The sequence below is a fragment of the Acromyrmex echinatior genome, chromosome 3 (genome assembly GCF_024713525.1).
Source record: "Acromyrmex echinatior isolate Ae372 chromosome 3, ASM2471352v2, whole genome shotgun sequence".
NCBI lineage: Eukaryota > Metazoa > Arthropoda > Insecta > Hymenoptera > Formicidae > Acromyrmex > Acromyrmex echinatior.
This window is the reverse complement of record NC_141854.1, coordinates 17,531,047-17,556,292: the sequence shown is the minus strand read 5'-3', so window position 1 is coordinate 17,556,292 and position 25,246 is coordinate 17,531,047. Positions and strand designations below refer to the sequence as shown.

The following is a 25,246-nucleotide window of genomic DNA, read 5'->3' as shown; positions in this document are numbered from 1 at the left end:
TGTTTTGTTCTTCGTGCCCTCGCTGTGTCACATTTTCTGCACTTAAAGTAAATGGATATACATACTACGTGTCGAGAAGAAAAAGAGAAAAGAAAGAATACCAAAAACGAGTAAAAAAGACATGTAAAAACGAACTACTTTCTTGCACTCAAAGCAATATGTAAAAAGAGTATTTATGAAATCTTCCTACTAAAACTTCAGTCTTCTCTGGTTTTCTTGAGTTTCTCGCCAAAAGTAAAAATCATCTAATGTTCTATTCGTGTTTATTACTGTAAAAACAATATTGAACATGGAAAAGTTTCAGAACCTCGACTGGTATGCGAACTATTTCATTAAATAATTTTAAGCATAAATTCGAAGTATAAATTTATAAATCAGAATTAAAAGTAGATTTTGTAATTTCTGTTTATGTATATACGATTTGTACGATTTGGGTATAATTCTTTTTCATGATTATTGAATGATCCGTGATATATAATGCACTTAGACTGTTTGACGCGATAGATTCTGCATTTTTTATAATTTATAGAAAGATTTATATTAAATTTATATTAGATTCTTGGTTCACATTTGAAGGATTTGCAGTGGGCTAACTCATATTTTGTAAATGGACTTTAAAGTGATGTGATATTGATATTTTTCCCACTTTTCTAATTTGAAAAAGTTCATTTTAAAAGCTTCGTTTTATATGTTAATTAATCTAGCAGCAAGTCTTTCATTTACACTTAACTCTTAATTAGTACATACAATTGAGTCATTTGTATCTTGTGCATTTCTTTTCTTTGAAATATTAGGAGAACTTGGGTAAATAATGGTCTCTAATGAGACCATTCCTTTTTTTTAAATGTAATTTTATAAATATTTTCTTAAGATGTGAAATGTAAGAATCACTTATAAAATTAACTGATTTATTATGTGTACTAAGGGTTAATAATTATTTGTATATAATGTAAATCTTCCTGTATATTATTATATTATACTTGATTGTGATATAGTTACTTCATTGTAGGTATCCTCCATTGGAAGATTTGATAGACAATGTATTCATCAGGGATGAGAGAATGGAACGCGAGAGTGCAATGTACAAAATTTTGACTGGTAACTTTACGGATCCACTTGAAGATATCGACAACGAGTATGCTAATGTTAATTTAGAACTGGTTAAAAAATATCTCCGTGAGGATGGCGAGGTTTTAACCGATTCAGAAGATGATAATCAGTTAGAAGTCAACCAGCAAGAAACCAAGAATGAGGGTAACTCTCATATGCAAGAACAAGAGAGATCTTATGTACCTGGCATAAGAAAATTATCATTTGGTTTTCCTAGAAAGTCTTCTTTAGACAAAGCTCAGCAAGCTATGTGCCTTCGTGTTTTATTAAGATTGTCTGACAATGAAAAAAAGAGCATGTCCGATGAAGAGAGAAAAGAGTTTGAGCAATACATGGTAAATAGACATTATTGAGTTTAAATTTCTATATTTTTTAATATCCAGTTCAATATTTTCTATTTTATAAGACTAAGCAAGTCAAAAAAGAACAAGAAAAACAATTTAAATTTACTTTTATTTATGAACAATTTAATAAATTTCTGATTTATTATTGAAATTAAAATTAACTTCTTCCAGGCATTCCAAAAGATAATATCTGAAGAACAGAAGGACTTTCTAGATTTTGCAAAGAGTCAATGGGATGATACTTTCAACTGGAAAATCAAATGTAATAAATTTGTGATAACAAAATGGAACACAAAAATGCAAAGATTTAAAAAATTACCGAGATATTATGTTGAATCTATAAGCGTACCACTTTCTGTACAAAGAACTAATTTAAAAAATCAAGATATTAAAGTAAAGATTTCGTCTTGTTTGCAACAGGTAAGTTATCATGATTGATATTTATCTAATGTATTCAATTTAGATGTGTATATTATTTTATTGTTTTCAGGGATCCTTTCCAAAGGTGGTATTGCCGAAACTTGATCAGCAACATCTATTGTTCATGAATAGTGCATCATTGCTAACAAAATATCCTCCGTGCATTGAACCTGACAAAGTGACGCAACATTTCAAATTACCCGTGAGCGAGGATACATATTGCGAGAATCTTGCAATGGAAACTGGAGCAGATATTGTTATTTCATCCAGTGGTCTCAAGTGTCTACTGAGCAACATAGATCCGGATCATTCTGACTCATGGCTTGTACCAGTAGTTGTGAAATCGCATTGTGGAAAGAATATTATTTACATTGATAAAAGATTGCCACCTACCATTGCCACCATACCACAAAAGAATTCTTGGATATATAAATATATCCTTAGATACTATTTTGTTAAAAGTAAATCATCAAAAAAGTGAGTATAAAGCATAAATCATAAAGTATAATATTATATAAAAATTGAATTTGTTATGTATATATTATGACAAATATTTTAGAACAAAACATACTATAGAAGATAAACTCGAGAAGGCTGCAAATCATTCAGACTCGGATAGTAATGATAATTTATCTAATTATCTTAAAATCTTTGATAAAGATTTGTGTTTATCAGATACAGATGATCTAGCAAGTGACAAAACTGATTCTAAAATAAATAAAAAAAATGTTTCATATAATCTTTTCGAAATAGGACAAATGGATCTTCCAGAACATGAACGAATAAAACATGGAGTAAAGGTCTATCAAATGTTGGTTCGTACAAAAACGGATGGCGTTGAGGTAAGAATATTTCTCGTACTTATATTAATAGTAAGTATTGAATAATGTAATATGAAACCTATCTTTGATTAGATATTATCAAACAATAAACGTCAGTCTTTAATATTATCACCAAAGATGGAGCATCAGCTAGAATTAGGAGCTGAAGCTGTAACATTAGAGGAAGGCTTGCATCAGTGGGCATCATTAAAATTTAGACCAAACACATTATTAGCTAGAGGTATTATTTTATAATTATATTATGTGTACATGTATGTATTGTATTCATTGTTTTCAAAATGGATTACAATCTCATGTTACCCTTGTACCATATAATACTTACACTTAACTTAATTCTTTAATTAGCTTCTTATAAATTATATAAAGTATGTAAGGGATGAGAATTGGGATCATATCTTTGAGATTTGTCGACTAATCTACCATTTTTGTTCTTACATGGAATTACTCACTTGACTATATATATTTTTTGTACAGTCAGGATAGAAACTAGTACTTCAGAAATAATACAAATAGAAAAACATACAACAGTATCATTGAGCAATGAGATAAAACGACTTTATAATGTTAAGGTAGAAGATTCTCTAAATATTTTGTATAATATAATCGAAGGATTGTCATCCTTAACTCCTGGCCGATATATTATGAGGCATGTCCCACAAAATGGACCGTTTGCTTATATTTATGAAAATACAATCGAACATAGGTAACTAAAATAAATGTAACCTGTTAAATCTAAACTGTTAAAAGAATATATACACAACTGGCCATAATCATTCGAACGACAGATATTTTATACTATGTCCCATTTTAAAAGCTAAGTAAGCGTTCTATATTGCTAACACAAATAATACTTTATTATTGATGTTTTAGTATAATTGACGCGGTTCTTGTTATATATTGATTATAATTGTAAGTATTCTAAATTTAAATTGTTAAGATAATTTAAAAAAATTATAAAAAAATTATTCTCGAATAGATATATTAAATATCATTTCGTTTGTCTAATACAACCTATTGTAATTAGAGATAGTTCGCAATGAACGTTGTCTCAGTAATTTAAATTTAAAATAAGTATAATTACAATCAATGTACAAAAAAACAACGTCAATTATTCAAATAAAGTATTATTTATGTCAATAATATGAGACATTTAGAATCAAAGTATATATATTATAAAATATATATAAAATATTTGTCATTTTAATAATTATGAGCGATAAGATGTATCTAGATATCAGAACATATAGATTTCAATCATCTAACAAAAAAAAATATGTTCGGAAATACTTTTCAGGAAAAATGCCTTTGATTTACATTGGGCTTGCCAGAACGAGTTTCAAACAATATCTAAAACACCATGGCCACCTATAGACAATATGATGTCAACACCATCACTTAGATGTTTTCAAAGAATGCCTGCGATGTTTTTTCCAATTTTGTATCAAAAACAATTCAAACTTAAGGCCGGCTCAAGCCGGCCTAGAGGACGTCCAAGAAAAAACGCTAGTGGTATTAACGATCAAGGTTAATGATTCTTTTAATATTTTAAACTGAAATATATCAGTTAAAAGAGAAACAGTAAATATTGACAAAAATGGCTCCGATAATTTTGTTCTTAACAGACCATATTGTATGTTGTCCTAGGGCACTATCCTGAATAGCAATCGAAAGATTTTAGAAGTTGCTAATTATTTATATATTAAGACATTATTAATAAATAAAATTGATGACATAAAGGTGTATTTAACTCTAATTTGAATTTTACCTAATATAAGTATTATATTATTTGCATTTTTGTATATTCAATTTTGAATACGTAGATTTCTTTTGTCCTTCCAAGCATGGACTTTGCAAAATTATAAACTACATGATTTTTTAAATATCCTATATTATATTGAAGTATATAACGGTTTCACATGAGTTTTTAACTGAGAACTTGAATTCTCAAATTTATTTTATGTAAAGTAAATACTTGTAAAACATCGTTCTCTACTTACAATGCGAAATGAGGTTTATAATTTGTTATATTATAAACATTAAATAAATATCTTTTCAATATGGTTTATTTATTCCACGTAGTTATAACGTGAGTTCATTATAAATTTGCCTTTTCTTTTACTTCTTACTAATTTTTCACCTTTAATTATGTGAATAATTTTTTTAACGAATGACATTCAAAACCTCATTTCTAGAAATTATTTAGGAGAGTACTCTTAACAATATAAATATTAAAATCAAGATCGGAGCTGTTGTCGATATTTACTTCCTATTTTAACTACATTAAATTGTTAGTTAACAGTATTTATATATATGCTTTATTATTCACCATTCTTTATATATTATTTTTCATTCCTGTGAAAAATATTCTCATAGCATCTTATAATATTTTTAGAATTATAAAAAACAAAAAATTCATAAAAATTTTTATATGCTGGAGAGCGATGAGTAAAATAACCGATTTCGACAAAATGTAACATAAATTACTCACATAATCTTATAGTTATAAAATTGATACTGCATTTAACTCAAAAACTATAAGATTACATGTAATTTATACTTTTCAAATCAAACTCGGTTAATTTTACTTATTGTCTTTATGAAGATTTCTAAAAAAAAAGATTTTCAACTTCTTTAAATTTTAGAAGTTTTAGAGATCTTTTAAAGAAATCTTAGAATATTTCAGAATTTACATATATAAAGAATTTTGGAAAATACTTAAACCATGTCAGGATCTTTAAAAGAATATTTTAGCAATATTTTAGCAATATTTTTACTTTATGAAAATGTATCATTGTATATCAAAATTGTATATTTGTAATATTAGAAGGAATATACTCAAAATAATCGGAATGAGATATGAAAAAAAATAAAATTAAATTTAAATATGACAGCAACTTAAAAGAAAACAAGCAAAAAGTTTGAAAAGTGAACTATTATTTATATTAATTATTATATATTATTCCTAATAGACAAATTTATTGAAAAAAAATTTTGTAAACTATTTGACAAATTTTATCGAGAGAAAATTACAAATTTAATCAAAAATTTGTCATATAGAATATGCCATAGAATTAGTAGAACGATGATAAAAATATAACAAAATTTATCAAAGAAATAACTATAATGAAACAACTGCAAATCTACAGCAAGTACACCAGTTTTGGCGGCAAAAATGAAATAAAAAAACTTGGGTTCAAATATTAATCTGCTGCAATTTCTGTTGGAATTTGCTATCAATTTACAAATTGTCAACTGTTTACTTACTAAGATTCTTCTCAATTGTATATTATAATTGTACAGATTATATTTTGTCCATATTTTTGTATAATTTTTTAAAATAAATGTACTTACGAAGTTCCAAGTATGTGAAAAGATTTTTTTTTCCAATTATAATTCTTTTTTTTTTATTTGCCAACTATGATTATCCGAACGTGGATAATTTCTAAAGTCTATTCTGTTTCTCGAATAATAAAAATACTATTTTATTTCTGGTACTAATTTTGTACATGTTTAAAATATGCAATATATTTAAAATACTGAATCAGACTTCTCGTTTTTAGTTCCTGTATCTCCCCGGAGAAGTGATCGGCTAAGAAAAACGAATACAACGTAAAGGACAAAACGCAGCATAATTTTCTAAAGATTTCTATTTTAAAAAAGAGAATTGTTTTTAAAATGGCTGTTTATTTTATATACAATGGAACCCTTATATTTTTTATTCTCACTAACTATTTCTCCTTTTATACTCTCTCTCATTTTATTACATTTATATTTAAACATGTCTAAATTGAAAATATATGCATAATTAACTTAAAATAATGACATTTTCTTTCTACATATGTGGTTAAGTGTAAAATAATGGGAAAACAATGTAGAAGGAAAATGATCATAAAAGTAAAGCAAAAAAAATATATTTAATTGTGTGCAATTGATATACATACAAAGTATAGCTTTAATTTGATGTATATACGAAATACTATTGAATACAATGTTATGGACATGTTAAATCTAAATGTTCATGTATTCGTGAATTTTCTTCTGTGGTTATATTATCTTTTTTTACTCATTTTAACTGCATAAGTAGAATAATCATATCTATTTTTCATTTGTCTTTTTATCATATGCGTAGTTATATGGCAAATGCGAATAGCGAAAGAGAAATGCAGAGAAAGTTTTCTTGATATTAATCTGTTTATAGATAGACATATTTGTTTATATATAGATATTTAACATGTATTTATAATTTATTGTGTACAGAATAATTAATAAGAGATAAATTAACTTTTTCTTCTAATTTCACAAGCATACATGCGTTTTATAAAAATGTTTTACGTTGGAACATTTTAGTTTACTTTACAAACTGTGATCTATAAGTATATTTATATTTACACATACAGATGCATATATAGAATGTATATATTTTGTTTTTATTTATATGAAAAAAGCAGGGAAATAAATAAACAATATAGAATGTTCTTGATTTTATTTTCATTGATTTCTCAATCATTTCTCATTCTTATACGATGAGATTCTTTATGTAAATCCTTTGATAAAAATAATATATAAAATATAATTTAATTAAATATAATTTGTATATGTATATATAAACGAGATTGAACGCAGAACGTCGAGAAATTTTACTGGCCTACTACATAATACAGTAAAGATTTCAAAAAAGTATTACAAAAATAATATTTAAAAATGCAGCAAGGTACTTTTTAAATTTTTTCAGTAAGCAATATATTAAGCTGGAATCCAGTGCAGGTATATATAAAGTTGTTTTTTTATAGATTATGCATCAATAGGCAAGTATGTACCTTGAACCTTCAATAACTTTTTCAAAATTATGTGGAAACCAGAGAGAGAAGAGCCTTCTTGTAATCTCCCGATGTGTCTCCCTGTAATATATATACTCATTAGTAATTTATTGCAAAATATAATTTAAATAATAGAATGAATTCGTTGGAAGTATGTAATTTGGAGTACATACAGCTATCCAGCTCTCCAGTGACTTTCCGTAGCGTTCCTCGAATGCCTTTTTAATATCTCCCAAGTCGATTTCACTTCGAGACACAATGATACGAATTAGTGTTCGATCCTTTGTACCTATGCCGTGCATACTGGCGTATAGACGTTCAGCGAAAAATCCAACTTTTGACTTCACGCATTTCACTGTCAATCACAAAAATTAAAATAATTCATAATCATATAGATGAATATGTACATTAATTATATATTAATGAAAAATATTTGGATAAATACGAGTAAACTAACTGGGAGCATTCTCTTTTCATGCTATAAAGTTGTACTACGTTTTTTATATTCAATCAGGAACTTATACAGATTATACATTTATGCAGAAGGTCTATATAGTAACAAATATTTTTATATGTTACATGTAACAGTTGCCATGCAACATTGTTAGAGGATATATAACATAGGATTCAATATCATACAGGTATTCACACCATTTTCACATGCATTTTATGAACCAACTCAAATTATGTTTCTCTTTAATAATTATTACACAATAATGGAAATATCTTTTCCTTTCATACTAAAATCGCAAATATTACTATTAATCTGGATTAAAAAGAATCTGACAATTGAATTATATACAAATGAAGGAGAACAGACTAAAAAATTAGAGGGTATGCCTATACATTTTACGCTAAAAGTTGGGAATCTATGTGTACTCGTGTCCAAAAGTGTCCAACTCTAAGAATCACAGCAATTATATGAATATTTCTATAAATAGGTAAACGAAAACTATATAAAATCTTGCTGCGGTAACTTGCCTCGACCCTGTGAAAATTTTTCGATCGTTAACGAAAGTTCGCAGAAAGTGAACATAAATTTGGATTGTCAAGTATTCATGAAAATTTCAACTCGTGATATCATATTATGCTATGGAGATTATTGATACTTCGTTGCATTCAAGGGACATATAATTTCCTTGTATCGAACTGCTATGTCAACCATTTGCTCGTATTTCACACTGAAAGACACAATTATTTTCAGCTAAGTATAACGAAAAGCGAAATATAATCGAGCAAGTTTATCTTGATCATATAATCATATCAATTAATTCTGAAATACACGTGTTTATAAAATAATATGAAACATAAAGGCTAGTCACATTATGAAATTAGTAACCGTAGTGATTCATAAATAAGAATGTTAATTACATATTCTGGCATACTCATGATAGTCGGAATAGATATGTAATTATTGTGTTTATATCTTATTTGGAAACTTTACCTATTCCAAGCAGGCCTTTCTCGATGCTGCCAGAAAATTCCTTCTTTATGGCAGCCTCTATGTCATGTCCAGATATTTTCTCATACTCGATAAATGTTTGTCGCAGCTGCTGATAGCTGCGAGATATCAAGATCGCGTTGAATTGCGATTCGTCTGTTCCCCACTGTTTTTCACCTGTATCAAGATTAAAAATAAAATATTGCGCATCATGAAATACAAAGTGACAAACATTTTGATTTTTTTTTTAATTAGTAGAATCAAAATAAATAAAAAAACTTAAAAAAATTTCGTGACATACCAGCTTCGTACAATGCTTGGGCATCGGCAATTGCTTGGGCATGATCAATTCCCTGATTTTCGTCTCTGTTTCCCTGCACAAGGGATACTAGCAACCTCTTGAAATGGCCCGATGTATCGTCCTTCAGATCGTGCTCAAGCGTTTTGCTATATACTATTCAGAGAATAATGTACTTTTAATTAATTAAGAAAATCTAATTATTTAAAATACATAATAAAAATACATAATAAATTGAGCTAACAAAAATCTTACAATTTTCATAAAATGTGGCGATCGTACGGACGCCATAATTGCTGAGAGTACATAGAATCTCAACAATCGCCTCCTCATCGGTACCCATACCGCTGATCGCATCGTGCAACTCCTTGGCATAATAATGTGGCAGTGGGGTCATAAGGGCAATAATGACATCCTCCAGTTTCCCAGTTAGCTCGCTTTTTAAATCGCTGATCAAATCCTTTCCGTACATGGTCTTGAAAGTCTCCGCGATCTCCAATCTCTGTACAATGCCTCTCTTTGTAAGCACGTCGATGATCGCCTTTTCATCCGTGCCGAATCCCTTCATCGCTTTACGTAAGATAGTAGCGTCTGCGTTTGGATCGAATGGTTCAGCGGGATACACAGTTGGAGTGCACTAAAACATAATAAGTTAGATTATAACAATCAAGTTTTGTAGAATCTCCGACAGAATTGAAGAAATCTATATATTTAGAGCAACTTTGATCAAACTAGTTCTGATTGATTCAAACGACGAAATTGCTTCTCACAGAATAAATTAACAGTGATATTTTATATCAATATTATAATTTCTGATTTAATATAAATGTAATATAACATATGTTGTACATAACAATTATATTTGAGCAGGAAATTATATTAATATATTGATGTAATGTTACTATTAAATTTGTATTCTGCGAGTATAAGCTTAAAAAAAATTTCTATAATTCGTTATTATTAATTTAATCTTTTTTTTCAATAATAGGTTAAAAATAATAAAAAATTAATAATTTCATTCAAAATATTAATAGGTTATTTGAATTAATTATCAATTAAGTTAATCGAAATTTGATTAAAGTAATCCTTTCACAAGCTTATATTTATAAAAATTTATATATTTACAATTATATAAATAATTTATAAAAATATATTATTTACAAAAAGAATCATATTTAAAAAATGAAATATCGCACTCTATAAAACCGTGATTATAATTCAGATATTATACATTCAAAGAATCAATACAAATCTTCAAAAAAATTATGAATTAACAATTTCCAGTGATTGATAAGCATTTATATTTTTTCCAAAGAAGATTTATAGTTTTCCTTCTTATGCAAGATTCTTATAGTAATCAATTTAATAATAAGAAAAATTCTCCTTGACTTTTGTGCGCGATTAGTCATACTTTAGCGGAACGTGAATTGCTTTAGAAACTAGGCTGATGTTAAAAATACGGATGATCGACGCCAGTGGATCAGTGTTCCGAATATATAGACTGATGCTACTAATTATCGCAGCCAATGACCTTGCCACTTGAACATTTTTTTCGGGATTATATACCTTGAACGGATAATATTGTTGCTGCGACATCTTGGCTTCCTTCTTTTTCCGTGACGGTCAGCAGGAAATTTCGCGGAGCTACCTGTAGCTAGATTATACCTGGCGAAACAGATCTCATGTCAGCGATAAATAAACGGGCGGATGCGTCATCGACTCGGCAACTATCGTTTTTTGACGTTTCACGTGAGTCGGCGTGATTGCGACTCACGATCATCTAACGATCAGAAGCCGGTGCGGTCGAGAACTTGTCATTATGTTTCGACTAAACTCCAATTAACTGTGGTGCTTTCCAGCACGAGACGCAAGGTACTTGAAATTCTATTTTAGTGAGATAAATCAACACAAACATCATTTTATCTTTCTTGATATTCAGTGAATAACAAAGATAGAAGGGCATTTGTATCAATTTTTGTGTCACCAATAAATGGAAAACACATATAATGATAATATATGATCATTTCGTCTTTGTTTGACATTGGAAAACAATAAGGATATAATTATTCACTGAGCTACACTGTCTCATCTGTGTTTCTTACTGAAAATTCTTGATCAATTTAGCATCTATATTTTTTTCTTTAATCTCGGTTTAACTTATTCAGCCTTTTATCTTCTTTTCTGCTTCTAAGAATTAAAAAAGAATAGTTTAAACCGAGATTAAAGCTTATACATTAATAAAAATAGGCCCAAGTTTGATTCCTTGTACTTGTTACATACGTTGTTAAAATATGTATCATTCTTGTTATTTAAGATAAATAAAATAGTTAAAATGCCAATGTAGAGTAACTTTATATTATAATTTCAATTTAACTTATTATTCTTTATGTTCCTCACAACCAATTATGTTCCTGATAAAAATAAAAATTGGAATAAGTAAAGGATATAACAGTGGCGTAAAATGAAGTTTTTCAAGAGGCGAAAATTGAGACAACGAAAAATAAAAGAGACATTTACGCGAGACTTTTTCTACATTTGACTTACATTTGACTTAGCTCCAATTTTTATCTTCACTAAGGCAAGATTAAATCTACATTGACCGAGTAGACATCAATCGATAAAAAGTTAATTAATCGGAGTTTAGTCGAAGTTCCCTGGAGTTCCCTTGAGATTAAGTACTTTGGGTCCTTAATTAGCATACCCGGCGATCCGTCATCGACCGCATTGATCGCATCGTCGGTTCCGAGCAACACCCGATAAGGATAAGGAATAAAAATATAAGGAATACGCGTAGACACGTTATTGAGTTATATGAACTGGGGAACACTCTATTGCTCTCCTTACCGGTCTCTAGTAGAACACTCTATCGCTCTCCTGTCGATGGAAAAACTCGGAGTACTCGGACACGCAGCGCAGAGGCAGACACAACCGATACCGACCCGAGCTATGCGAGCACTTTGAGCACTACTGTCACACTGTGAGCACACCGAGTCGCAACGGGCACACCCACTTTCACGTATCACGTCATCGTCCACGGCAGTCCACGGCTCCCTCAAGGCTATTACGAAAGCGATTGCGAAAACCCGCGCACGCGGCAATTTCTACGTTGCCGAATAAGAAGAAGGCATGACTTTTCTCTTGTCTTTATCTCTTTCTCTAAATCTCGTTTACTTTCTCAACTGTATCGCGAGATGCGCTCGCGCGCACAAATGTATTCAAGATTTCTCGGATCGACGATGAGAGTGCGGTCGATGGAAATTGAAACTGCAAAGGATTGATGCAGGATTGACGCTAAAGACCGACGTTAGAGATGAAAGCGAACTCCTCTACATGTGTTAGTCGATTGTAATAAATATAACCTCGATTCGACACAAGTTTGCGATAGAGGTTTGTTTATTTTTTTTCTCTTTTTTTCTATGAATAATATCTGTTCCGTCTGAGAAATTACTTTAATCGATATTTATAGTCGATTCTTGTACTTAAAATCATCTTAAGTACAGTCTTAAAATGTCACAATTATAGTTACATTAATATCTTAAAATACACACACACACACACATACATCAGGTACTTTAAGGCCTGAATCCTAATGTAAAATTAATTTTAATCTCGATTTATTACATATTAGTAACTTGTTCATTTTATAATTTTAAATATAATAAATATTTAAATATAATAATATAATTTTAAACAATAAGTTAAATCAAAATTAATGTTGATCATACATTGATGGAACTGAACATTTAATTCTAAAAAATAGAAAAAGATGAGTTAATTGTACCAAGATTAAGATTAAATTACATTTTATAATAGAAATAGATATAAGATAGTATTAAAAGGCTCTGCAATTATTTCACTTTATCTTGCTTTAATTTCAGCCTTCCTGACGACTTACAATGATGAGCAATCTCATAGACGCACACTGGTTTCCTTTAGCATCTCAGGGAAATATTTATTCCATGACCAAACTGTGCTCACCCAATAGTTCCAACAAATTATTAGTGGCATCTTTAAAAAGAAAAATATATTCTTGCGAATACCATCAAACACCGGAATTTCTGAGACCTATGGTGAAGGAATTATTGTTCACATATATTCCCAGTATGTAAACTGTTTTATTCAAGAATTGTAGCATATGCAATGTCATACCATTTGGTTTATATATAAAACATTTACTTTTAACGAATGAATACAGAACTAATACAGGATTTATTACTAAAGTCTGATAATTAGATAATTAAATGGTATAACATTCCATATGCCATTCTGTATCTTCTTTTATAAGTTCTTTAATCAATAACATTACAAATTAATTTTTTTATCTTAGGTGGTGCAGAGATTATTTCCATCGATGCTTATAACAAGTCTGACACTGGGGATAGTTTTGTGATAGGCATAACAATCATGAAGACTAGTACAGACACAATAGAAAGGTACTTGAACATATACACGGAGGGTGCAGTAGACGGCGAAGGAGACGAAGGTAGCTCGATCGAAGCCATAGCGCAGAATTGTCTCATGGTGGAACTGTCGTACACTCCTTACCATTTGTATCATACCGTTTTACCACAACAAAATTCTGTACAGGAGGTACATTAGCAATATTAGTCAGTTTAAACTGCCAATGAATCACATTACCAGAAGCCTTTTCTTTGTCTCTGCACTGGACTGCACTAAAATTGCTTTCCTTTTAGGAGACACAGTTGGCACAAATGTCATTTTATCCTTTTTTGTATTCAATGAATAACAAAGAATAACACTTGTGTCGATTTAAAAGAAAAGCAGCCAAAATCTTTCTATTTGACTCTTGCCAAATATATTTTATATATTATATATTTATTATTATATTTATTATTTTATATATGTTTTTATGTCACGGTCAAAGTGTTAAGTCAGTAAATGTATACACTTACTATAGTCTGCTGTAGTACATAAATGTATACATTGACTAGAAGTATATACATTTACTAAAGTTAATACTTTGACTATAATACATTTCATTTTAAATACAATGAGTGTACACTAGTTTGGCTACAAAGAACAGACCTAATTATCATGGTTTCTACTGCTTTATAGCATAACTCAAAATTTGCAGGTAGTTTGGCTAATATCTGGGAGCGATTACAGGATTCATATGATAAGGGAAGATAAATTAAGTCACGTTTACAGCGAGTCCTCTATTGAAAAATATTTTTCGGAGCTGCATGATATCCAAGCAATCGTGCTATGGATTAATATTTATTATTATGACAATTATAAACGGTTCGTATAATTAAAAAAAAAAATTCGAATTTCATTCTTTTATCTCGATTTGATATACAATCTTATGCATGCAGGCGAGTCACTGCCGTTGGCTGCGAGTGCGGTCTAGTCAAAGTTGCCATCGTAAATGTGGATGATATGCAAGTTTCTCGAAGCTGGTTGTTAAGATACGACAAGCCTGTACCAAGTGTGATAATATTCCCGCATAGCAACACAATTATTAAACCAACCTTTGCAAATATCAATTGTAAATATTTAAATATATTATTTATGGATGTAGCATATTTTAAAATAAAAATTATAAAAAAATTTCAGCTGAGGAATTTATCTCGAAGGATGACGTCCCAAAATTAAATATTGTTATTTCAAGTACAAATAATGCTATTGTCTTTAAGTAAGTAGTTTATAAATTAATAAGTTTTTTTTACAATCAAAATGCAAGTGTTTATCTTTCAACAGAGATATCTTGCAATATGGAATGAAACAGGATGTGATATTAAGCGGCAGCGAATCGTCGGATTGTATTCTGTGCTGTTGCATAGCGGATATAAATATGGATGGCCAAAACGAGATCTTGCTTGGTACTTACGGTCAGGAGGTCCTGATCTTCGCGTTAACAAGCGACACGTGGGAATTAGCCATTAGAAAGCTATTTGACGCTCCTGTGCACTCTATAAGCTACATGGACATAACAAACGATGGAATAAAAGAACTGATTGTGCTCACGCAACGAGGTGTACATATATTACAGGTTCATAATACTTCTCATGCATTAAACTTTAGATACATTCTTTTAAGTAATTAACATGTACATTTTTTATTTTTATATAGCATAACATAGCTGATATACGAGCGAAATGGAAGGAACGTTATAAAAAATTATTTAATATGCTAGCTCAAGAATAATTATATTTGTATTTAAAAGGTAATATCCTATATATTTTATATATTTATAACGTATTTGTAATTTTTAAATAAAATTAAAGATGTAATATTTGTTAAAGATGAAATGTATGATAAAATAAAGGATGAAATATATCTGTTGAATTATTTTAAATTGATAGAAGAAGGATTAGTCTTTGTCGAACTATTGCGTTTTTCAAAAGAAGCGCCACAAAGCAGCCAATCACGGATCTAAACGGAGGAACGCGTGCGTCGCACGTGACGTAAACGTACGTGATTGGTCGTCGATCGAAGTCGCACTTCACGCGGCCATGCAAATCCGCTCCGATCCGAATCGGTCCGCGGGGAACGGGATCTCGTGACGTTTGTGACAGTTTGTCACGCGCACGTGTTCGCGAGTAATTGCACGTTCGTCGGCTACGTTCAGAGCGGATAGATCCTCGCCACCGCTGGGCTGCCATGACTGGCCGCGTTGATCCCGCGCGAGGAAGTGCTGCTGATGATCGATACATCGTCGTGTTCGCGTTGCCGTTGCTGTCCGGCACCGATTGAGATCTGGACTGCCAGGTGACTCGGACCCGAGATTCGTGATTCGCGATGACGAGCAAGAAGAGTCACACCCTCCGCATAGAATCCGAAATCGATCGGAATCGCGAGGACGGCAACTGGAAGAAGGTTATACAACTCGCGGACCATCTAAAAGTGCAGTACCCCAGCAACGGTAAATGTTTCTTCTTCCTTCCTCCCTCCCTCCCTCCGTCGCTCTCTGCCCTTCTCGGCTCCACCATCTGATCTGGTTTGATCTGGCCTGATCGCGGCTGTCTCTCTCACATATGTTGCTTACAGCAACAACGTCCCGCTATTTTTTACAAGAGAAAGAGAGAGACAGACGGAAGGAAAAAAGATGTCACGTAAAGATCAAGGATAATTCGCAGCCTTCGTGAATGAAATGTCATGCTCTTTCTGTTTAATTATATATCGAGTTATATATATCCTCGATGTTTTGTTCCTGTAATATTTTGCAGTATCATTTATGCTGTTTTAATTCCCTGTTTTTAATTACTGTTTTGCGTAACAAACACGCAGAGAGAAAATAATGTTTATATAATAATACATTGATTAAATATGTTGCCAGAAAATTAATGAAATATTGCCGATCGTTGCCAAATATTTCTTTGAAGCAATACTAAATATTTAATAAATTCTATTTTATTAAATATTTACATATGTAATTTGTATATGAATATAGACAGGATTCTATAGCAACTTGATTTTGCTCGACAGAATGTCTGGCGAATTTCTTAAGCGGAGAAGCAAGATTGGAGAGTTTTTTGGAACAAACTCCACCGATAGATGCTAATATTGTCAAGGCACGAAATGGACTGACTGAAACGCGAAAATACTTGTTACTAGCTGCTAATGAAAAGGATAAACAGGTACTGTAATATCGTGAAAGAATAGTGTGTCAATAAGAATCAATTGTATTTGATTGGTTTGCTTCTAATAATACCGTTTCAGGCATTAGTTGTTCTGGATGCTCATCTGCTACTTGGAAAACTTCACTATGCGATGGGAATGTACGAGGATGCGATTCATCACTATCAACAAGCTGAACTAGATACACTCACAGAAAAGCAATTACCTTGTCGAAGTTTACGTATTATAGCAGAATCATATGCAATTAAAGGTTTGCAATTGACAACTATTATGGTTTCTTTCTTCTGACGATAGTAGTACATTTTAGTGCAATATTTAAAAAGGTACACATAACAGCTTGCTTTATAGTTTTCTGTGTTTTCTTTCTTAACAGTAGTTTTTTTGTTTGATAGTTATGTGGTTAGATTATATCTATCTATCTATCTATCTATATCTATATATATATATATATATATATATATATATATATATACATATATATCATTTTATGTGCAAGATTTGCATTGAACATAGGCATTTCATAATAGATAGCATAAATTGAAACTGTATACTTCGACAATTCTACTGCATATATATTGTCTTCCCATTAGCGTGTCCATGCACTAATTTTAGTAACAAATTGATTAGACACATTTATTTAATTCATAGATTTCTTATTATCCAGTATATTCATTTATTACTATGGCTTGTGTATGATTTAGAGAAAGAAAGATCGTTTACTTTAGACACTGACAAACATTTATCCTGCCGAAGACTGCGCATTATAGCAGAATCGTATGCGATCAAAGGTTTGTATGCTTGTTTGCTTCGTTTTGCTTGTATTTATTTAGAAATTTATTTAATTACTGCACATTTATGCAATATATGTATATTGCACACTTTATAATAATATCCATTTTATATAGAAGCTTGCTTGTAAATGCTTTTATAAATTTAAGAATATACATCAGCATGTTATCTCATTTATGTATTTTTTAATATATAGAATTTTCAAAAAATCTCTTAAGCGCGCGCGGGATAAATAAAAATTCTATGCTTTTGCTTCTTTTGATATTTAATTTCATGTACTTGTTTCTATCGAATACAACTAGATTTAGTTGCTATGAGTTTGGGACAAGCACGATATGAAGATCGTTATTATTCACAAGGAATGAAGCTATAACAAGTTTTGTAAAGTATTTTGTCACACATTTTTGCCTACTAAAATTGAAAATTTTAATTTTATTGTGTAAATTTAGTTTTTTTTCTTAGCATTGTCATAAAGGTATCAGTATTCCCTATTTGATAATGATATTGTAAACTGTTACTCATGTTAGGTCTCTGTCTGGAAAGGTTACCACCACATTCTAAGTCGAAATACAAGATTACAGAATGGCAAGAACAGATAATCAAGTGTTACGAGATTTCTGGTGACTTAACGCTGGTGTATCTGCAGGAGCAAGACAAAATTGCTATGCAACAACAAAATGGTATTTCCACTATAAATACGAATAATACAGGTAATTGGCAAAGTTTAATCCGATAAAAAAATATAGCCTTTAACATTTTAACGTTTCTTCTTTTTTTTTATAGGTACATATTCTACACCAACTCCAATTTCTACAAAGCATATCGGTCCCATTTTGGAAACTGCGCTACAGAGAGCGCCAATATTGTATATTCAAACCGGCAACATACAAGCCGCTGTTAATCGTTATAGGTATGTGTTAATTACATAACTCCATTTCTTGTATAAGAAACTTTCTTACGACTTATTAATTAACAAAAATATATACTTATAGATACTTGTTGTGATAATATTAATTTTAAGAAAAATATTTATTATAATGATATATATAATTATATTACCAAATATAATTTTTCCATGGATAGCTTATAATCTGTTTCAATTTTATACAGGGAGATTTTATCTGCTGTTGAATCTACAACTACTCAGAGCTTGCGAGTAACTCTGACCAGACAGTTGGCGGAAGTGTTATTACGTGGCATAAGCGGTACTGATTACAAACCACCAGACGAACAAACTGACACAATGGGTATGATAACAAATATATATATCCGCATAAATATAGCGGAATATTCCGAAGAAGAAAAATTCATTTATATTAATATTGCAGCAGCCGTGAGTAATAGACGGGTAAATCATTACTCAGGCGCCAATCTGTCGGATTCGCCATGGAAACCAAAGAAGTACGCGGGACCAAATATGTTCGTCCCCAGGAACGAGTACGAGGAGTCGATTTTGCTGTTGTTGATCAGCGAGGCGATGGCAGTAAGAGACGCCGTTCTCAGTCAATCACCTGAATTCAAGGAAGCCAGGATACACGCGTTTGAGAACGCCACTGCTATCTACGATCTACTCACAGTTGTTGTCGTCAGATGGAGTCAAGTGGAACTTTTACATGAGGTTGAAATTTTCTCTCTTGTTGAAAAATCCTATCGCTTATTGTCTACCACTGTTTTAATGATAAATTGGTTGATATATACTCGATATTTAATATTTTAGTCCTTCGAAAGAGCAATGAAGTTCTCTCACGAGGAAGTACACATATGGACGCAGTACGCGCTATGCCTAATAAGCATGGGGAGGTACATGCACGCGTATAGAGTTTTGAAGGTAGTCGCCAGGTTATCGCCTCAGAAAGTAATGCCCTGTTTATTAGCGGCGAGGCTATGTTACGAGCAGTTAAATATGGTAATAACTATATTTCTTATCTACATCTTTACCTACATTAAAAAATAAAAAGCATATTCCCACGCTGACGATTTTGAGCAGATAAATGAAGGTATCGAATGGAGCCAAAAGGCTCTGCAGCGAGAGATGGCGAGTCCACAGGGGATGCAATCTAGATGCCACTTGTATATCGGAATCGGTCACAGCATGCTCTCTACGAACACAATCGTGAAGCAGGACAAAGTGAGTCACACAAACACTGCGATGGACTGCTTTCAAAAGTACGTATTTCTCGCGTAGTTCAACAACAATTAAGAAACGGCATTCTCGTAGATTTTTTTCTTAATTGATTAATAAAAGATCATGTATTCTCGAATAGGGCGCAACAGTGCGATCCCAATGATCATCTGGCCGAATATTACCTGGCTCATGAATATGCGATAAACAGACAAATAACCGACGCCATCGTACATGTGAAAATCGCGCTAAATCTACGAGCAGAACACATTCCATCATTGCATTTATTCGCATTACTCTTGTCGGCACATAAGCAATATTCTGAGGCATTACATGTGATAAATAGCGTACTAGAGGAATATCCGGACAACTTGAATTTCCTCTATGTAAAAGCGCATCTCGAATTACGAAGCATTGGCGGTGTCGATGCATTATACACCATCAGTCACATGCTACATCTGTGGAAGAGTCTTTATGAGGATCAGACAAACGTTAATTGTAACGAGCAACAGAGCGAGAAGCGCAGCGAGACTAGAAGCGTCTTTCAGCTTTACACGTCGGAAATGTCCGATAAAGATTCTAGTGAGTTACATACATCGTATACGTAATGTAAATAACATTAGGTAAAAATAACAAACAGATTATGTGTCATTTAAACAGATAAAATCATTTATCACGTTCCCCAATAACATCCCAATATTTTGTTAACCAAAATTTAATTAATTAATAATTTTAATACAAAATACGATAGGCTCTCCACACAAGAATCTCCGAAAAATCAATTAATCTCACAAAAGGCGACCATTTCCGATAGGTTCCCTGCATGCGCAATCATTAGCCGCTTCAAAAGTCGAGCAAGCTCTTTCTGAGGTTGCCTCGTCAATTAGCTCGTTCACACCGAAGCCAGGGCCGCAGAGAGCATGGCTACTGCAATTGCAGATCTGGCTCCTGCTTACCGAGGTTTTCCTTATTCTGGACCAACCGAATGGCGCTGTTCTGTCCCTCCAAGAGGCTACCAACATCTTCCCGTTGAGTCATCACATTATGTACACGGTATAGTTCGAATTTCCTCATCATTATCTTTACGTTCGATGATTCAGATTAAATGATTTATTGAGTGATTGTTATACGGTATTGTATGATAATCAAGTATAATTATCTTTTTATAGCGTGGCCTTCTGCACGAGTACAAGTTGGAGTATACGGAAGCAAAGCAATGCTATCAAAACGCTGTTTCAATTAATCCTTCTCACATAAAGAGTTTACAACACCTGGTAATAATTGTTGCGTTGCATGTACTAATTCTGAAAAACATATTATATATATTTTTTTTTGATTTTATAAACTATACTTATAAATCTAATACTATTTCTATCTGATCTATTTGCAGGGTCTTGTTTATCACTATTTGGGTAGTCAGAGACTGGCTGAGAAAACCTTGAGGGACGCCGCGAAAATCGATCCGAATTCACATCAAACTTGGTAATACATGACCCCAATTATCTCATAGGATTATTGTAACGATTTATCTTTATGGCACGAGCCAATGATCATTTATTATCTATAATAATTTCACAACGATAACATATCTGTATTAATTGGATAATGAGTTATCTTAAGAATCATCGCGATAAATCGAATATCAAGATACGAATGATTTGATCCGCATGACTTATCGATTTCTTTCCGATATTAGTGTTTGTTTCCTTATGTAATATATATTATTATTTAATGTTATAAATTATAGACGGTACACAAAGAGTGTTATATTCCAGGTACAATTTGGGAATGGTATTGGAATCACTGGGCGAAGTAGAGGCTGCCAGCGACTGTATGGCAACAGCGTTGGAGGTCGAAACGACAAATCCTATTTTGCCGATTCTGTCGATACCGGTGACCTTTGAGTGAATTAAGGGAATAAGATTCGACGAAATCACGGTTTACTTTTTCTCTATATGCGCGTTCGTAATTTCCGCGGGCATTCTCTCGCCTTCCCGTCAATAGTACCTGGACACGTTGTACTATTGTATAAACTTATTGTTAAAAGAAAAAAAAGAAGAGATACTTTAATTGTACAAAATAGTTACAATCGATGTAATAAATTCGAATAAAGTCTTACCTCCAAAATGTCAGATAAATTCGCGAAACGTAACGTGACCATTTCGTAGAAGGATCTTTTACGCGGTAAAGTAATCCCACTTTAATTCAAAGCTATGTCTACCGCAGCGGTGTCGCATGTCTCGCCGCATTGTGGATACGATAAATTTCAAATACTCTTATCCGATACGGACTTGTGCACAGCGGCGAGTGCCATTTTATGTACTCACATATTTCTCGGGCAACATGTAGGAGTCAATGTCTAAAGAACGTAGAATTTTCTGCGCTTGCAAATATGTTGGTAGCGCGTTTTCTTTCAAAATTATTATTTCAATTATGTATTTTATCGTTATTTCAGAACGCATTATCTGTAAGATTGTCGCATTTTCGGACGGTGGAATGTCGCGCATTTACGGCGATGCGCGCGGCAGTGCGCATACGTGGTGGCCCAATTTGCGCGCGATGCGCAAGCATATATTGCACGTATACGCGAAATCGTATCGTAGGTATGTATACGTATATATACGTATATATACGTATATATACGTGTAAAAGCGGATGCACGGACGGATGGGCGGACGGGTTCGGATCGGAAAAGTCTGATGTAATGCCTCTAAAAATGTAGTAATTTATTTTTATAGAAATCGATAAGGGCGAGATTTTATTGTAGCGGTGTACGATCTTCGTTTTCCCCTTTATCTACTCCTTTTTTTTCTTTTCTCTCTTTCGCTCTGTCTCTGATAGACAAGTAAAGGAATCTTCCCTCTCTTTCCCTCCTTCGATCGTCAGCAAATACGTACATACGTTTTGCACGCGTGACGCGTAATAACGGCTGCATATATAGAACGCACGAATGACAGTCGCGTTATCGTTAAGAGGTATAAGCTATTTTCTTTTGTGTAATCGATATAATAATGTTATACATGCATGGCCTGGTTTCGCGCAGGGAGCTCAGAGAAAACGCCTTGTGGATCGCCTTCGCCGGGAGGGTCGGCGTGTATTGACGCGTATGCAGAGGCACGGCACACAGCCGCTCGCGTTTCCTTCTCTAATTTCAAATTACATCAGCCGGGAAGTCATTAAGATCGAGGTACGGCAATTTTCCGGCTGGTAGTAAAACTACGGAAACTAAAGTGAGCGAGAGCCTAAAAAAACATTCTAACAATGTCTTCCGGCGCGCGCGTATCTCGGTTTTTTTCCTCTCGATGTTATTGGACGTCAAGTTTTTCATTTCTGGAAAGTCGAATGGGATCGGGTAATAAAAACAATAGTATCGTGTCGTAACGTAGTTACAATGTGATACTCTTGCGATAATCCGTAATGTGAATTTCGCGTTAATTATTATCTCGCGTGATTGTATTTTAATTAATAGGAGCGATACGCGCGTCGAATCTGTGAGAGAGAGAGAGAGAGAGAGAGAGAGAGAGAGAGAGAGAGAGAGAGAGACGATGGTCCCGGGGCGCGAATTTAAATTACGCAGGACGCGCGGAAGACGAATGTTTAAATACGTAATGGAGATGCATATTACATGTCGTTCTGAGCTGAATACGGCGAGACGTGGCTTTATATTCAAGCTCTCCTCCGCATTTATACGTTTAAAGCTATATCAAGCTATATCCATTTTCCTTTGCCTCATACTAACCCACATTGCAAGTATTCTTTAAATAAAGAGTACTATAAGCACACAGTAAAATGCATATGTGTATGTGTTCTGTTGTGTATCTTTTTCTTTGTGCATCCTTTTTATATCGTGCATCCTTCTGTTCTCTCTCTCTGTTTTTGTTTCTCTCTTCCATCTCCCTTCTCTTCTTCCTTTTTATTCACATTAAACATCCAAAACATGCAGCCTCCCACGTCCCACCTCACTTGATTGAACGTCGCTTTTAACCGGAAATTGAAACAATTCGAAATTTTGACGGTACTATTCCGTCGAGTTTGAATATTCGAACGCCACGCGGAAAAGCCTTTATCACCGAGCGAATTGCAAACGAATATCCGAGAAATTACCTCGCTTCCCCTTTTTTTTCTCTCTTTCTCTTACCGCGCCTAGGTATTGGGATATATTGCGCAACAAACGGAATTCCATTTTCCCTCTCTATCCCGCGTCGGCGAGTCGCCACTCCTCATCCCTCCCACCCACCCCCGTCCCTCACCATCTTCGCGCAAGGACGCGAGGAATATCAATTTTTAACGGGCGATAGCGTGACCGTGCGAGAGACCGATGCCATTACGGTAAAATTAACATTCTTTACTGCAGCTCTCCTATTAAATTCCCTGCCTCCACCTGCCCTACTCGCCTGCCTGCTTGCCTGCCTACCTACCCAACCCCCTACCTACCTTCAGAAAACTCACCCCGGTACGGAGCGTTCCCGACTCTCTCTCTCTCTCTCTCTCTCTCTCTCTCTCCTCCCCTCTGACTCTTTCATTCCGTAACGAGATTACCGCGGTCGTACCGTTTTGCCGTCCCGTTCTATCGCGTGTCGCATTGCGCGTCCTAGCGTGCGCAGACTCGACGCACGGCGACGCGACGCGGCACGCCGCGCCGTGCCGTGCGGTGCCGCGTCGTCATATGCGGCGGCGAGACTTTTCCGAGAACCGCTCCTCTCCGCTCGAGAGAGAGAGAAAGAGAGAGAGCGAGGACGACGGGTGGGCCCGACCCCTTCGAGGGAACTACGTCAATGACGTTAGCCTTTGACGACGCTCCGTTCGACGAAGCGCCGGCGACGGAACCGCAGCAGCGCGGCGCGGCGCATTCGACTCGACTCGACTTGGCGCGGCGCCGCATCGATTTTTGCCGCGACGCGACGCGGCAGCGTTTCCGCGAAGCGTCCCCGTTTATGTATTAACACGTACACACCCTTCCACGTACCAGCCGGGGGTAATACATACAATATTGCATCCCTCGTTAGCGCATTATGCATTACGCGGGGCGACACGGCGACGCGTAAAAAATACAATCGACCGGCGTCGGCCGGTTTCCCACAGTTCACCATCTCTCCTCCCACTCTCTTTCATCGATAGCTTCCACTGGTAGCTTATTCTTCCTCGCGAAATAGCGGAAATGGCGGACGACGAAGGATCGGGATCACTGAGATTAATAATAATGTAATGGTCGGGAATAAATAAAAAAAAAACGTCATAGGATATAATTTTTTTTTTCTTAACTCGCGCACGCCGCGCCGCTCTAATTACCCTTATCGACAATGCGCCGGGCGCGTCCGCCGCGCCACCGAGCGCGCGTAACCGCGCCGCGTCTCCGGAATATATCGGTCACGGTCACAACGACGGAACGGTTAACAATTCATCGGACGACACACACGCACGCATACACACATACACACGCACATACACATATATAGCGGAG

General features: G+C 33.7%; 4 protein-coding genes across 9 annotated transcripts; 3 read left to right on the top strand and 1 right to left on the bottom strand.

The window, feature by feature from the left end:
• The first annotated feature begins 24 nt into the window (after positions 1-24).
• On the top strand, positions 25-7,199 carry LOC105149999 (uncharacterized). The gene is made up of 9 exons (XM_011062779.2): positions 25-315; positions 1,010-1,445; positions 1,626-1,874; positions 1,945-2,351; positions 2,434-2,716; positions 2,789-2,936; positions 3,191-3,419; positions 4,011-4,240; positions 6,277-7,199. The coding sequence occupies exons 1-9, from the start codon at positions 290-292 to the stop codon at positions 6,327-6,329; spliced, it is 2,061 nt and encodes a 686-aa protein (XP_011061081.1). The 5' UTR covers positions 25-289; the 3' UTR covers positions 6,330-7,199.
• On the bottom strand, positions 7,183-12,255 carry LOC105150018 (annexin B9). The gene is made up of 7 exons (XM_011062810.2): positions 12,117-12,255; positions 10,839-10,937; positions 9,528-9,909; positions 9,276-9,428; positions 8,978-9,151; positions 7,707-7,888; positions 7,183-7,614 (listed from the first exon to the last, which is right to left on the bottom strand). Exons 2-7 carry the CDS (start codon positions 10,866-10,868, stop codon positions 7,561-7,563), a joined length of 975 nt encoding a protein of 324 aa, XP_011061112.1. The 5' UTR covers positions 10,869-10,937; positions 12,117-12,255; the 3' UTR covers positions 7,183-7,560.
• On the top strand, positions 10,949-15,572 carry LOC105150026 (KICSTOR complex protein kaptin). 3 transcript variants are annotated; one of them, XM_011062832.2, is made up of 8 exons: positions 10,949-11,144; positions 13,151-13,373; positions 13,600-13,862; positions 14,368-14,534; positions 14,609-14,781; positions 14,850-14,928; positions 14,994-15,285; positions 15,366-15,572. In XM_011062832.2, the coding sequence occupies exons 2-8, from the start codon at positions 13,169-13,171 to the stop codon at positions 15,438-15,440; spliced, it is 1,254 nt and encodes a 417-aa protein (XP_011061134.1). In that variant the 5' UTR covers positions 10,949-11,144; positions 13,151-13,168; the 3' UTR covers positions 15,441-15,572. The 3 variants fall into 3 exon arrangements, with proteins under 3 accessions (XP_011061134.1, XP_011061127.1, XP_011061123.1); XM_011062825.2 differs by lacking the exon at positions 10,949-11,144 and adding an exon at positions 12,388-12,606; XM_011062821.2 differs by lacking the exon at positions 10,949-11,144 and adding an exon at positions 12,388-12,659.
• A 144-nt stretch (positions 15,573-15,716) lies between these two features.
• On the top strand, positions 15,717-21,912 carry Ttc7 (tetratricopeptide repeat domain 7). Of its 4 annotated transcripts, none has more exons than XM_087404585.1 (15): positions 15,717-16,158; positions 16,722-16,873; positions 16,956-17,124; positions 17,600-17,662; positions 18,191-18,373; positions 18,447-18,573; positions 18,774-18,910; positions 18,992-19,281; positions 19,381-19,569; positions 19,651-19,829; positions 19,928-20,367; positions 20,600-20,838; positions 20,955-21,059; positions 21,176-21,267; positions 21,561-21,912. In XM_087404585.1, the coding sequence occupies exons 1-15, from the start codon at positions 16,035-16,037 to the stop codon at positions 21,691-21,693; spliced, it is 2,622 nt and encodes an 873-aa protein (XP_087260711.1). In that variant the 5' UTR covers positions 15,717-16,034; the 3' UTR covers positions 21,694-21,912. The 4 variants fall into 4 exon arrangements, with proteins under 4 accessions (XP_087260711.1, XP_011061164.1, XP_011061155.1 ...); XM_011062862.2 differs by having other exon boundaries at positions 17,576-17,662; positions 18,995-19,281; XM_011062853.2 differs by having other exon boundaries at positions 17,576-17,662.
• Positions 21,913-25,246: the final 3,334 nt, after the last annotated feature.